Source organism: Jaculus jaculus, chromosome 4 (genome assembly GCF_020740685.1).
Source record: "Jaculus jaculus isolate mJacJac1 chromosome 4, mJacJac1.mat.Y.cur, whole genome shotgun sequence".
Lineage (NCBI taxonomy): Eukaryota > Metazoa > Chordata > Mammalia > Rodentia > Dipodidae > Jaculus > Jaculus jaculus.
Genome location: NC_059105.1, coordinates 169,628,646 through 169,644,157, shown reverse-complemented (window position 1 = coordinate 169,644,157; position 15,512 = coordinate 169,628,646). Strand labels below are relative to the sequence as shown.

At 39.5% G+C, this 15,512-nt stretch overlaps 1 protein-coding gene across 2 annotated transcripts in view; it reads left to right on the top strand.

Annotated features, from left to right (window-relative positions):
• The window catches only part of Senp7 (SUMO specific peptidase 7), a 179,383-nt gene that overhangs the window by 106,362 nt on the left and 57,509 nt on the right, over positions 1 to 15,512 (top strand). For both annotated transcript variants that reach the window (XM_045147156.1, XM_045147155.1), the window contains 4 exons: positions 3,120 to 3,304; positions 4,728 to 5,067; positions 8,838 to 8,995; positions 12,797 to 12,943. In XM_045147156.1, the coding sequence (XP_045003091.1) occupies positions 3,120 to 3,304; positions 4,728 to 5,067; positions 8,838 to 8,995; positions 12,797 to 12,943 (830 nt within the window). The remainder of the gene's footprint in view (positions 1 to 3,119; positions 3,305 to 4,727; positions 5,068 to 8,837; positions 8,996 to 12,796; positions 12,944 to 15,512) is intronic.

Sequence of the window (15,512 nt, the reverse complement as noted above, 5' to 3'; positions counted from 1 at the left end):
GGACCATTGGGCTCTGCAGACAAGGGCTTTAACCACTGAACCATCTCTCCAGCCCTATAGCCTTTCTTCATAGAACAGAAACCTAAAGGAAGCCGGGATAATAGCTTTTTTTCTTTTAAATAAATTTCTTTTTTTTTGTTCATTTTTATTTATTTATTTGAGAGTGACAGAGAGAGAGAGAGAGAGAGATAGAGAGAGAGAGAGAGAGAGAGAGAGAGAGAGAGAGAGAGAGAGAGAATGGGCGTGCCAGGGCCACCAGGCACTGCAAATGGACTCCAGATGCATGTGCCCCCTTGTGCATCTGGTCCTGGGGAATCAAGCCTCGAACCAGGGTCCTTAAGCTTCACAGGAAGTGCTTAACCACTAAGCCATCTCTCCAGCCCCCGATAATAGCTTTTTTATGCCCTTCTTACTGGTAATTGTTTATTTGGCATTCTGTATATCTCTTGTGCCTGAATGGACTTTTGTTTTGTGAGACTTGGAAAGTTTTCCTCTATAATTTTATTGAAAACATTTTATATGCCCTTTGCTTGAAATTCTTCCCCTTCTGCCCATGATTTAAACATTTGGTCTTTTCAAGGTGTCCCACATTTCTGTTATGTTCTATCTGTACATTTTCTTTGAACTTGTCATTGATTTTGGCTTTCCTATCTGTGTCCTCTGCCTTGTCATCAAATCCTGGTATTCTGTCTTCCATACAATCCATTCTATTGGTGTGACTTTCCATTATGTTTTACTTTAGTTTCTCCATCTCTTTGTTCTGCTTAATTTTTCTTTCTTGGCTTGTCTTTCTCATTACATTTTGTTGATTTTCTGTTTTCTCTTGGAGTTCATTCAGGCATTTGTTTCTGTTTTTTTTTTAATACTTATTTATTTGTTTGACAGAGAAGTTGGGGGAGAAGAGAGCGGGGGGGGGGGGGAAGAAAGAGAGAGAGAATGGGTGAGCCAGGGCCTCCAGCCACTGCAAACGAACTCCAGGTGCTTGTGCCCCCTTGTGCATGTGGTTAATGTGGGTCCTGGGGACTCGAACCTGGGTCCCTTGGCTTTGCAGGCAAGCGCCTTAACCACTAAGCATTCCCCCCAGCCCTTTTTCTGTCCTCTTTGAAGTCATTCATCTCTTGAGTTTTTTAGTTGATTCTTTTACATTTCATTCAAACATTTTTATGTCATTTTAAAGTTAGTTGTATATGTTCATCTGTGTTTTGGCATCCTTAGTCTAGAGTTTCTTCTATGAAGGCCTCACTTGAGGCTTCCACCATGGGTTTAGGCATTCTTGGTAAGGATATCCTGTTTTGGTTTCTTGTGTTGTTTTGTATTGGGGTCTGCCCATGTGGAGATAATCCTTTTGTCTTGCTGAGAATATAGCAAGGGTGGGCTGTGGCCAGTGTAACTTCAGTGACAGAGACCTGTTTTGATGTTAAAATTCACTGGTCTTGTGCCTGAACTACAGGTGTTACAGTAGTCGGGCATTGGGCTCTGTGTTGAGCTGGACTGTCCTTGTTCCTGGTCTGCAGGCCCTCTGGATTGGGTTGGCAGGGAGGGGACTGTTACTAATGACCTGGTGCTCTGTGTTTTTGGAAGTACTGCCTGTCTACACTTGTGTCCAGATTGAGCATAGGGAAATCCATCTCACAGCTGACCTGTGCCCAGCAGCCTGGTCTTCCTTTCTCTTTGTGGCTTACAAAGCCTGGTCATCCATTATCTGTGTAGCCTGTGGGGCTTGATTAAGAGGCCTAGTCTTCCTTGCTATACGTGGGTGCAGGTACCTGGGTTGAGGGCAGGCCTCTGGTGAGCTCACCTGGGACTTTTTTTTTTTTTTTTTTTCGAGGTAGGGTCTCACTCTTGCCCAGGCTGACCTGGAATTTACTGTGTAGTCTCAGGGTGGCCTTGAACTCTCGGCGATCCTCCTACCTCTGCCTCCTGAGTGCTGGGATTAAAGGTGTGCGCCACCACACCCGGCTCACCTGGGACTTTATTGACCTACCTGTGTCTGGGGCCTGGGCAAAGAAGGAACTATAATTTCATGTGGTTCTTAAACTTATAAATTATACATATTTTATGATTTAAAATGCAGATAAAATTTAACATACTTTTCTAAATATTATGCTAATGATTTATGGAAAGTTGTTGTTGTTGGAGAAGAGTAGAGTGTTTTCTTTGAAGTTGAACGTCAGCTGACTCTGACTTTCTGCCTTTAGTCCTGTCTCTGTGCCTTTCTTGTGAGGTACAGCACAGCCATATTAGACTAGATCCTAGCTGTTAAGAGTCGACGAAGCTAAAGTAAGAGCAAGAATTATTTAGATAGAAGCTGTGCGGTATTGAAATTTTTAATGAATTGAAATATTAAACAAGCTATTACTAGATGAACATAACTTGTGATTAAATAAAGCTGCTTTGTGACTTGGAAGTATAAACTTTGAGTTGGTACTAATGTGACAGATTCAGAGAGTAAGATAATTCAAGCTTTCAGAACATTATGCAGGGTATTTTTTTCAGCATATTTATTTGTTAACTGAAGGGCTAGACATTTTGGGGAATGATTGACATGGTTTCAAAATGATGCTTTGCTACTTAAAAAAGCACTTCTCTGAAGAATGATCAACTTTTATTGGATACTTAGAATGACTCTATAATCATTAAAAACAGGAACTAGACTGCCAGGTAAATTGATAGCTTTGTGATGGTCCTGTTTTAGAAACAACTGGTAAGCTACCTTACTTCCTTACAGAAAGCAGCAATCAACATTTTACTTTGTCAAATTTTAGTGCCTTTCCCTTTAAATCTAAGTATATGCAATTTCAAAAATATGATTAGTTTTAAAATCATGAGTTATCTAAGCATTGTATAAGATATAAATGTTTAGATTTTAGTAAAATCTCTTTTTGAGTATTACTATCACACATATTTATAAATATAGGCTTTCAAAAAGAATATTCCCTTCCATATATTTTGTAACACATCCCTACCATTTATTTTACATAAGCAGGTTGATCTAAGGCTTACCTATACTTTCATCTAGTGACATTGTGAACTTTTGTTTGAATGAGCTTTAGCAGTATAGCAGTTTTGATATCACATTGACCTTTTGGGCCATATTTATGCCTCTTCTGTTTCTTAAGATCTTAACAGTGCAAAAAGAGGTTGTGATTTTCTTGAAGAGGGAAGCAGAAACAAGGATGTTTCATATTCTGATTCAAAAACGGAACACACTTCGATTTCCAGGAAGACAAAGAAAAGGGTTAGAAGTAATTTACCCGATTCTCATATTTCTACTTCTTCCTTGGATAAGTCAGTAGAGCATGAAGTAAGTAGAGGTATTTAGATGTCATAGGAAACAATTTTGTGCTGTAATAAAAATGCATTGACTATAGCCAAATAACATCCTTTGAGCTTTCAGCTTTACCATATTTGTTTTTTTCTTTTTTAGTTTTTTGCAAGCTTCATTTTTCTTTTTCTTTTTTTTTAATTTTTAAATTTTTATTAACATTTTCCATGATTATAAAAAAAGTCCCATGGCAATTCCATCCCACCTCACCCCCACACTTTCCCTTTGAAATTACATTCTCCATCATATTACCTCCCCATTTTTCTATAAATGTTTTATATATGACTTTTCTCTACAATACAGTTATTGAAGCAAATTCCAAATATTGCAAATGACTAAAAAATTATGTTCCTTTTTACCTGGTACCACTTTTTCTTTAGTATTTTTCTGTATGTCATCCAGGTTTGTTTTATTTTCTTCTTTCTTTTAAAAATAAAATCATATTCATTCACATTTTTACTTGTCCCATGAAGTTACTCTGAGATTTTTTTCCATGTGTTCATGTGTGTGTAGGTACGTGTCTGTGTGTATGTGTATGAGTGTGGAGGGCAGAGGCCACATTAGTTGTCTTCTTCAATGCTATCCACTCTTTTCTTGAGATAAGATCTCTCACATAACCTGGAGCTCATCAATTTGGATAAACTAACTAGCCAGCAAGCCCCAGGGATTCCTCTGTCTCCACCTTTCCAGTTCTGGGATTACAGGTGCATGCTACAAGGCTAAGCTTATGTGGGTGACCAAGGTCACTCTAGCTCACACTGACCTGGAATTCACTATATAGTGTCAGGGTGGTCTAGAACTCACAGATGTCCTCCTACCTCTGCTTCCCGAGTGTTGATATTAAAGGCATGTGCCACCATGCTTGGCAGTTTTCATAATTTTTTTTTTTTTTTTGAGGTAGGGTCTCACTCTAGCCCAGGCTGACCTGGAATTCACTGCAAAGTCTCAGGGTGGCCTTGAACTTATGGCGATCCTCCTACCTCTGCCTCCCAAATGCTGGGATTAAAGGCATGTGCCACCATGCCCAGTAGTTTTCATAATTTTTAATGTTCTTTCCAAATAAATATTTTTAGATTTTGTTGCCAGAGTAGTTGGTTTTATGGCCTCAGTACTTTTGCAAATAAGTTTTAAAGTTCCTCTTATTTTAAAATTGATTTATGTAAAATAGACATTTCCCTATCTGACCCTTTAAAAAATTAATCATTCAATTGAGTAGACCAAACCCTGTGTGCTTATTCTAGGGAGACAATGCAAAGCCATAATGCAGTAAAATTGTCTCATATAGTTATAAATGACATTTATTTATGTTATTCTTATAACTTATAAGTCTTAGAAATATGTTTAAAGGAAACCAAATTGGAAGAATGCTAACTTCTCTATATGTTTTTTTTTTAATGTTCAGAAAGAGCAAGAAAATAACCCAATATTCTCCACTAAGTCTGAACAACCAAGTGAAAACTATCAGGAGAACCCAACACTTCTTGAACAAGTTACACCTGAACCTCTAGGAAGTGATTTTCCTAAGCTATCCTCCCTTGATACTCAGGAGGTGGGTCTTAGTGCTGTCTCCAGAAGTGCCTGTGCCCATTCCGCCACCAAAATCACAGAGAGTACTGTTTCCATTGATGCCATGGAGAATTCTTCCCTGGTTGCGCAGGGAAACGATGAGTTGAATATAACAGAAAAGACTCTTATAGAAGGAAACAGTGAAGAGAACCAAATTTTGCTCTCAGCTGAACCAAGTAAGTAAAGGAAGACTAGAAAGATTATTAATTTTCTCTTTTTAATTTTAGAATTTATTTATTTATTTATTTATTGAGAGAAAGAGAGAGAATGAGAATGGGCGCAACAGGGCCTCTAGCCATTGCAAACAAGCTCCAGAGGCATGTGCCACCTTGTGCATCTGGCTTTATGTACATACCAGGGAATTGAACCTGGATCCTTAGGCTTTGCAAGCAAGCCCCTTAACCACTAAGCCACCTCTCCAGCCCGTTTTAACATTTTATTCACAACCTCCATACATATACACATCTACCATGCTCATAATCCCCTCCCACCACCCTTCCTGTCCCTCTCCTAATCCACCCTCTACTGAATCCCTTTTTCTTTCTAACTAGTCCCTCTTCTATTTTGCTGCTATCATTTTTTCCCTATTATGCAGGTCTTATAGGTAGCATCAGCCATTTGAGGTCTTAAATATTAAGGCTACTTTGTATCTGGCAGACATTATTGCACAGCACTCCTCCCCTTTCTTTGGCTCTTACATTCTTTCTACCACCTCTTTTGCAGTGGTTCCTAAGCCTTGGAGGGTGTGATAAAGATGTCTCACTTAGTGCTAAACACTCCACTCCCTCTTCTTAGCACTTTGATGAGTTGTGAGTCTCCCCAGTGGTCACATCCAGGCAAGATACTTAATTTTCTGTGTTTACTTAGCTTTTCTGCTCTCTTCAGATTTGCTATAGTCCATGAGCTGTTATAGCATCAATGGGGAATATATTAACTCAATGAAAAATGTCCTTGAGTTTTGAGATTTTCTTCATGAAAATGTAATATTTATTTTGGTGAATAAATGGAGTATGTAGAAGCATAGTAACTTTTAATTTTTTCTCTTTTTAAAGGAGGGTCCATGCTAAGGGGAGTGGTCAGGGAGGAGGCTAACAATGATACCAACTTGATGGTATTCACTTAGTATAAAACTAATTAAAAAAAAAAAACCCCAAAAAACCATTTTTGTTGGCAGCTTCCAAAAGTATAGATAATAAACCATGATAATTCCTACCCATTACCTCCATTTTCCTGCTCCCAAATCCACCCTTCTTTGCATCCCTTCTTCTTTCCAATTAGTCTCTCGTCTATTTTGATGTCATCATTTTTCCCTCCTGTTATGAAGGTCTAGTGTAGGTAGTATCAGGCACTGTGAAGTCATGGATATCCAGGCCATTTTTTGTGTGGAGGAGCACATTGTAAACAGTCCTACCCTTCCTTTGGCTCTTACATTCTTTCCGCCACTTCTTCCACAATGGACCCTGAGCCTTGGAGGGTGTGATAGATACGTCTCATTTAGTGCTGAGCACTCCCCTGGTCACTTTTTTTCAGCACTATGGTGAGGCTTTTTTTTTTCTTCCGGTTTTTGAGGTAGGGTCTCACTCTAGCCCAGGGTGGTCTGGAATTCATTATATAGTCTTAGGGTGGCCTCGAACTTACAGTGATCCCCCTACCTCTGCCTCCCAAGTGCTGGGATTAAAAGCGTGTGCCACCATGCCTGGCCCCTAGGGTGAGTTTTGAGTCTCCCCAGTGGTCACTGCCATCTGAAAAGAGAAGCTTCTCTAACCAACAGTGAGAATAACATTAATGTGTGTGTGTAAACATCAAAAAAGTGCTTAGAGGGCAGTTTGGTAGGCCTAATATAGCAGTTAGCCACATAACCGCTGCCGTTACTCTCCTAGGGTTTGTGAACTTCCTGGCCATAGGGTTTTGACTAGATTTTCAGCACCAGGCATGTATTCCCTCCTGTTGAGTAGGCCTCCAGTCTAAGAGGGGAGTTGTTTTCCCCCGTAACAGACATCAGAGTAACTTTTAAAAATCTATTTTTTTCATGAGAAAGATAGACAGAGATAGAAAGGGGCAGATATATAGAGAGAATGGGCGTGCTAGGGCCTTCATCACTGCATATGAACTCTAGAAGCACGAACCAACTTGTGCATTTGGCTTATGTGGGTCCTGGAGAATTGAACCTGGGTTCTTTGGCTTATGCAGGCTAGTGCCTTAACTACTAATAAAATTATTATTTATTTGCAAGCTGAAAGAGAGAAGCAGAGATAATGAATATGGGCGTAACTGGGTCTCTTGTCACTGCAAACAACTGAGGGTGTGTGCACCACTTTGGGCGTCTGGCTTTATGTGGGCACCAGGCCAGCAGGCCTCTTTGGCTTCTTAGCTACCTCCCAGCCTCAGAGTACCTTTTCAAAACAGTGCTCTGTGCTCCAACCCAGCAGTTTAAATAGTTTCCAAAGACCATTATTATTATGATTTTATTAATGAAACTGAATTTAAGTGTTATTTAATTATCATTAATTTTGATTTAGTTAATTATTAATAGTTGGTGTAGCCATGTGGTACAAAAAATTCAAAAGCATACAACGAGTTGTCTCTGTTTCCCTCTAGCCATTCATTTTTCCCTTCCAGAAGAAAGTAACAGAATACCTGAGATAAATACCAGTTAACCATGGTAGAGTGGTTGCTGAGCATTTGCAAAGCTCTGGATTTGATCCCTATCCTAGTAGAAAATAGAACAGAAGGAAGAAGAGGGAAAAAAGGATTTATTTTGTTTCAGCATTTTATAGATTACAGTCTATAATTGGATGTACCCACTGCTTTGGGCTTCTGGAAAGCCCATGTCAGGAAGTGTTCAGTAAAGCAAAATCACCTATATCATTATCCATAGGCCAGAGGGATGGCTTGAATAGGGTCATAACCCAAGCCTCCTTCTGGCATGTCTCTGTGACTTAATGACCTTCCACTAGGCCCCACCTCTCAAAGGCTGTACCATGTCTGACTAGGCCATCTTGGTGCCAAATATCTGGTACTTGGATTCTTGAGGGACACTTGACATCCATAGTGCAGCAGGTTAATATATGGTTTGAGCCATTTTTAAATGTCTGTTCTTCAGGGGTAAGGATGTAGGTAACTACTAAATGATACTTAAAACATTTTGTATAACTAGTCTTTATCAGATAATACATGAAAGGCTATCTCTAAATTGAATAAATTTTTATGGTTAAATTTAATGTGATTATTAAAGATACATTGCATTGATTTGAACATTATCTTTTGTTTTTATTTGAGAGAGAAAGAGGGGGAGAAAGAGCGAGAGAGGGAGAATGAATGGATGGTGGTGCTGGGTCTTCAACCATTGCAGATGAACTCCGACTCATGCACAGTCTTGTACATCTGGCTTACATGAGTCCCTGGAGATTGAACCTGAAGAGATTGAACTTTCTTTTTAAAAAACATTTTTATTTATTTATTTGAGAAAGTGGGAGAAAGAGGCAGATAGAGAGAAAATTGGTCCAGGGTCTCCAGCCACTGCAGATGAACTCCAGATGTATGTACCACCTTGTGAATCTAGTTTACATAGGTCCTGAGGAATTGAACCTGGTTTATTTGGCTTTGCAGGCAAGCACCTTAACTGCTAAGCCATCTTTCCAGCCCTAGAACATTCTCTCTTGATATTGTTGTGACACATTTGAAATAGATTCTTTGGGGCTGGAGAGAAGGCTCAGTAATTAAAGGTGCTTATTTGCAAAGCATAATGACCTGGGTTCAGTTCTCTAGTAGCTACGTAAAGCTGGTTGCACAAAGTGACCCATGCATCTGGAGTTCATTTGCAGTGGCTGGAGGCTGTGGCATGCCCATACTCACACATACACTCTCTCTGCTTCTTTCTCTCTCTCAAATAAATAAATTAGTAAATAAAATATTAAAAAATATTATAAAAAATTCTCCTTTTTAGTTGTTGTTTCCAGTGATGAGGAAGGACCAATAGAACATAAGAGTTCAGGAATTCTTAAATTACGACCTCATCAAGACGATGATATGGCTCATGAAAATAAGGCTACTTCTGAATTGCAGTTGTCAGAACTACCAGTGGTCACTTGTGAATCTGTACAGGTAATTTATTTTTGCCTTCTCATAGATAAACAGTGAAATATTTTTATTATTTAATAGCTATTCCTTGTGTTGAAAGCATACTATTGTAATATAGATTATGCATTTTCTTAGTTTGAATTTTGCAACAGCTTTAATATTAGAGTTAGTGACCATATATTACTTGTCCCATTGCTGTGACAAAATGTCTAACAAAAGCAACTTAAGAAGGAAGTATTTACTTCTGGCTCACAGTTCTAGGGTATGGCTGGGAAGTCATGGAAATAGGAGTGGGGGCAGCTGGTCACATTGTATCTGCAATTAGGAAGCAGAGAGCAGTGAACACTGGTGTTCCTCTAGCTTTCTCCCTTTATACAGGCTAGGATCCTAGCCTGTGAGATGGTGGTGCCCACAGCTAAGCTGGGTCTTCCCACCTCAATTCACCTAGTCTAGAAAATCCCTACAAGCATGCCCAGAAAGTTGTTTCCATGGTGATTTTAAATCCTTTCAAGTTGATAACTGATATTAACCCTAACAAGTCCTACCCCTTGTTGTGTTGAGACTCACACATACTACTTTTAAGCCAAAACCTTCTACTCTTTGTTCCTATAGGCTCATGGCCTTTTCTCAGTACAGTTTTAAAAGTGCCCATAGTCTTTATTAGTTCCTCTTCAGAAGTGTAATAGCAGAGTCTCTTCTGAGATTCAAGCAACTTCTTAACTGTGAGCCCCTATGCCATCAGAAAACAAGTTATAGGGCTGGAGAGATGGCTTAGCGGTTAAGTGCTTGCCTATGAAGCCTAAGGACCCTGGTTCGAGGCCCGATTCCCCAGGACCCACGTTAGCCAGACACACAAGGGGGCGCACACGTCTGGAGTTCGTTTGCAGTGGCTGGAGGCCCTGGCGCGCCCATTCTCTCTCTCTATCTGCCTTTCTCTCTCTGTCTGTCGCTCTCAAAATAAATAAATAAAAATGAACAAAAAATTTTTTAAAAAAGAAAACAAGTTATATATTCCAACATACAATGACACAGAGTAAACATGCCCATTCGAAAAAGGAGGAGTTGGGGCATAGCAAGAAGGGACCAGAGCAAAACCAGAACCAGCAGGAAAAACTCCAAATCTTTCAGTTCCTTGTCTAGCAACTGGTACTTGTGATGGAATCATCTAGGTTCCAAAGGACTTTGATAGTCCCTCTCTCCAGCTCTGCGGCCTGCAGCACATATAGTCTCTTCTTAGCTCTGCATTGTGCCTGCAGCCTTCCTTGATAGATGTCCTATGATTCTGGCATTTCTAACATCCTAGGGGTCTCCATTGCAATTTATAGTTTACCTGTAGCTTCATCCAGTGGCCTTACAGTGACTCTGACCTTGCTATACATTGCCTGGCCTCATGCCAAATTCTGCTGCCAACCTTTTTTTTTAAAATTAGTTTTTTAAAAAAGATTTTATTTATTTATTTATTAGAGACGGGGGAGGCGGGGAGAGAATGAGAATAGGCATTCCAGGGCCTCTAGCCACTGCAAACGAACTCCAGACACATGTGCTACCTTGTGCTTCTGGCTTACATGGGACCTGGAGAATCAAACCTGGGTCCTTAGGCTTTGCAGGCAAGCACCTTATCTGCTAAGCCATCTCTCCAGCCATCTGCTGCCAACTTTGGATGCTGCCTGGAGCCCTTGTATTTGAGAGTCCTTTTGTGTGCCTCCAGGTTGAACTTGGCAAATGCTTCCATAAACGGTTGCATTCCAGCAGAGAAATTTTTTAAGTTTAGACAAATGAATTTGGACTTTTACAAGATGAATCTCCTATGGGTGCAGTCTTGGCCTTGTGGTACCTTTCCTGTTACTTCAGTGCAGTGCAAGAGGTTTTTCTTAATGGTGCTGATCTCAACAGTTACAGTTGCTTTCTTCACACCATTCTTCACATCCTGAGTCCTATCCTTTCTTAAGATTTCCTCTGTCAAACAAATTAGCCTATTTGGAGGTTAGCATCATTCAAGTTCTCACAACACAAGTAAGAATGCAGCTCGTTTCCTTGACAGCACAACAGGAACGGCCTCTAGCCCAGTTTCTATGGTGTTCTTTTCCCTCTTAAATCTTTCCAGCCATGTCTCTACGGTCTTTTCTCTCAGTCTTCTGGTCAACCATGCCACCAGAGTGGCCCATTACACCTTGCTTATAGTATTCACGGACTTCTCTAAGTCCTAGTTCCAAACTCTTACACATTGTTCCAGCAAACCACAAGCCTAGGAGCCACAAGGCCAGGCCAGATTTATCACAGCAATGGTTCCACTTTTCAGTACCGATTTCTGTATTAATTACTTGTATTGTTGCATGAAAAAATGTCTTATGAAGGCAACTTAATAGAGAAAGGGTTTACTTTGATTTATAATTTTGGAGTACAGTTCATACCTGGGAAGTCATGGCGATAGGAGCTTGAAGTAGCTGTTCACTTTGCAACTGTAGTCAGAGAGGGATGAATGCTGCTCTGTTGCCTTTCTCCTTTTTGTTTTTTTATAGTCCAGGGCTCCCAGTCCATGGAATAGGACTGTCACAACTCGGGTGAGTTTTCCCACCTCAGTTAACTTAATCTGAAAAACCCCTCCCAGATATGCACAGAGTTGTTTTTTCCATGGCGATTCCAAATCCTATCAAATTGACCATAGAGATTAACCATCGCAGTGATATATTTGTATTTGTTTTTATATGAAAACACTGTGTTCATTTTCTGGTCATTATTTTGTCATTCTGAATGTTATATATTTTCAGTAGTCATTCTTGTCATTCTCATTGGATGTATAACTATTTAAGCAAAACTTTTTTTAGACAGTTTGTCTGGTCTTGGAGTTATTGTGTACTTGGAATATATGGCTACTTGGAATTATTCTTTTTTCTCACCTTTCTGGCTATCTTCAAACATAGACTCTATAGCAAAGCACATAGATTTAATGTAGCAAAGGAATTCTAAGTGTTTAAATCCCTTAGTTATTCATTAAATGTACAATAACAAGAATGTCATCTTGGTCAATGGAGCAATTTTATGTGTTTGGATATTTGTCCTAAATACACAATACCTGAGTCTGTGTCTTGGTTTTGCTTGCTAGGAAGTAAGTACATGACCACAGGTAAGTTATTTAACCAATTCAAACTATTAATATTACTTATGAAATGGGGAAAACAAACTACTTATAAGGCAGTTGTGGAGATTAAAAGACAAAATTTAAAGCGCATTTTAACCTAAATCACTATATAAATCTAAATTTATTTCTGTTGAGTTAAAATGAATAAAGTCAGCTAGGGAATACCTAATGGAAACAATGGCTTTGATGTGGTGAGGATACAAGTATGTACTTAGGAATGTGGGATTAATTTTGGATTTGGTTATTTGAATTTTTCAACATATGTCATATATCATTTTATGTAAGTTAATCTGGGTAACTATGTTTTTCACATCAAGAGCACTCATTGCAGGTTGTGAGGGAGATCTGGCTGCAGCAGCTTTCACCTCACTGGTCGCCTGAATTGGTCACTGCCTGGCTGGGCATGTGTCCCCTTCCTCCTTCACTGCTCCATGCATAGCCCTTCTGAACCTTCACTTTGGGTGTGTCAAAGGGATGTCCTTCCATATAGAGGGGAATTGTTCTTTGGTTAAGAGTATTATGAGTAGCTGCTTGCCTCATTAGAATCTCTGTACTAGCTCTCAAGAGCAGTATAAAATTATTACAAATTGGTTAATCATAATTTAAAGAATTTTGACTTTGAAAATAACTTTCAGCTTTGATATAATACTTAGGGCTGTATGCTTTTATAATTCATTCTTTGGTAGGCATCACCTGAATTATGTCCTTGTAATCCAGTCATGGAAAACATTTCCTGTGTTTTGCCTAATAATGAGATGGATCTGCAGCTGGACTTTATATTTACTTCGGTGTATATTGGTAAAATAAAAGGAGCTTCTAAAGGTTGTGTTACAGTAAGTGTTTCTAATTTTTTTTTTTCAGTTTTGGATCATGGACAAGACTTTCTATATTTAGTGTCTATATATGCCAGTGAAAATAAATGAGATTAATTTTAGTATGGAGCACTTTAGATGTGTTTAAAGTCATATCTATTTTGAAATGTATATTTAATTCTCTCCTTCTAAAATCCCCTGGCCCACTTAGCTATTTTAGTGAACCAAGTTCATTCACATGCTATTCAGTACAGCCAGTGACTTGAGGGCAGGTTGTTAGGATACAAAAAGATTGAAGAAGATGGGAGACTGTCATCAACAAAGATAATCCTAGGAAATTTAGGGGTGCCAAGGGCTTTCCAGGGAGGAAAAGGGGAAGCAGGAGGTATTAGGAAAGAACACTATGCACAGAGCGGGGTCTTCATTGCCCAGGACCAGTGTTTGTTTGGTGCTGTAATACCCTTGAGATAACAGTTGCCTGTCATGTCCAGACCAGCCTCTATATTCTTTAGGTAGATACATTATTTCCCTGCAGGTTAAACATTATTTTTCGGGGGATTTTCTGTGTGGAACGTGGTGACGTGTGTGGTGTTTGCATGTGCATGTGCTCATGTGTTCTCTGTGTGCTTGTCTGCAGTCACCAGAGGGGACATTGGGCACACTTCTTCATTATTACTCTTCTGCCCATTCTTACTTAAGCCAGAGTCTCTAGTTGATCTCACAGATTGCTGTTTTCTTTACAAGCCTTGGCAATTCTCTGGTCTCTGTGTCTCTTAGGACTGGGGTTACACACGTGTGCCCATGCCCATCTGCTTGTGTGAGCCCTGGGGTTATACTGAAGGGGGTTGTCAGGTCTCCTTACTCCTTAATAAGTGCTCCTCCACTGAACTGTTTCTCCATTCCTGCTTTGCTTTTTAGTGTTTTTAAATATATATTTTAAAATTTATTTACATGTAGAGAGAGTGAGAGATAGAAGAAAGGCAGAGAGAATGGGCATGCTAGGGCCTCCAGCTGCTACAGACTTCAGATGGGTGCACCACATTGTGCATCTGGCTTTTAGCCCGTGGGGTACTGGGGTACAGGTTATTAGGCTTTGCAGACAAGAACTGAGCCAGCTGCCCAGACCCATTTTTTGATTTTTAAATTTTTTAATAATTTTATTATTTTTGAAATATTTATTTTTATTTTTTATTATTTTTGTCTTTTCGAAGTAGAGTCTCACTCTAGCTCAGGCTGATCTGGAATTCACTCTGTAGTCTCAGGGTGGCCTCGAACTCATGGTGATCCTCCTACCTCTGCCTCCCAAGTGTGCCACCACGCTCAACCCCTATTTTGCTTTTTAAAATGTGTTTTGTGTGTGTGTGTGTGTGTGTGTGTGTGTATGTATGTATGTATATGCCATGGTGTGCATGTGCTATAAATACATAGTAAACCTCTAGCCACTTTGTTGAGTAGCAGGCCAACGAGAGACCCTGCCTCAAAGAAAAATCGAACAATTAATGTTCCCAGTCTACTGGTCTTCATTTGAATATCTGCTAATGATTTGGGTATACCTAAGGAGAAGAATTTTGGTCATTTCTGCTTTGTGTTTTTAATTATAAATTCAGGTTTAACAAGTTATTTCTGTTGAGTTCTTTGTAATAGCAAAACTGTGGTAACCCAAGTATAGAGCAATAATTGATTAGTCAGGAAGAAAGAGTCAACATATATCTTTTAACTATGAAAATTTAATTAATGCAATATTATCCAAAAACGGGATTATTGTAGGCAAAACAAAACAAAACCAAAAAAACTACAAATAAGTTTGGTAATGTAAAGACCACAGATAATGTTGCTTACTGAGAAACAACTGCTGTTAATTTTGTAGTGCATATCATTCCATATTATTCACACACACATATTATTGAAATGTAAGTATTATATTTACATACTTTATTTGTTTATTTATTTATTTATTTTTGGTTTTTTGAGGTAAGGTCTCACCCCAGCCCAGGCTGACCTGGAATTCACTATGGAGTCTCAGGGTGGCCTTGAACTCACAGTGATCCTCCTATCTCTGCCTCCCAAGTGCTGGGATTAAAGGCGTGCGCCACCACGCCTGGCTATTTATTTATTTATTTGAGAGTGACAGACAGAGAGAGAAATAGGCAGATAGAGAGAGAATGGGAGCACCAGGGCTTCCAGCCACTGCAAATGAACTCCAGATGCGTGTGCCCCCTTGTGCATCTGGCTAATGTGGGTCCTGGGGAATTGATCCCCGAACCAGGGTTCTTAGGCTTCACAGGCAAGCGCTTAACCGCTAAGCCATCTCTCCAGCCCACATTTACTTACTTTTTGTAATTTCCCACAATCATGTTTTTTGATATTTGGTTTGTCTCTTACTGTTTATTTTATTTTATTTTTATTTATTTATTTGACAGAAGGAGAGAGAGGGTGAGAGAATGGGTGCACCAGGGCCTCAAGCCATTGCAAACGAACTCCAAACACATGCACCCCCCTTGTGCATTTGGCTAATGTGGGTCCTGGGGAATCAAACCTGGGTCCTTTGGCTTTGCAGGCAAATGCCTTAACTGCTAAGCTATCCCTCCAG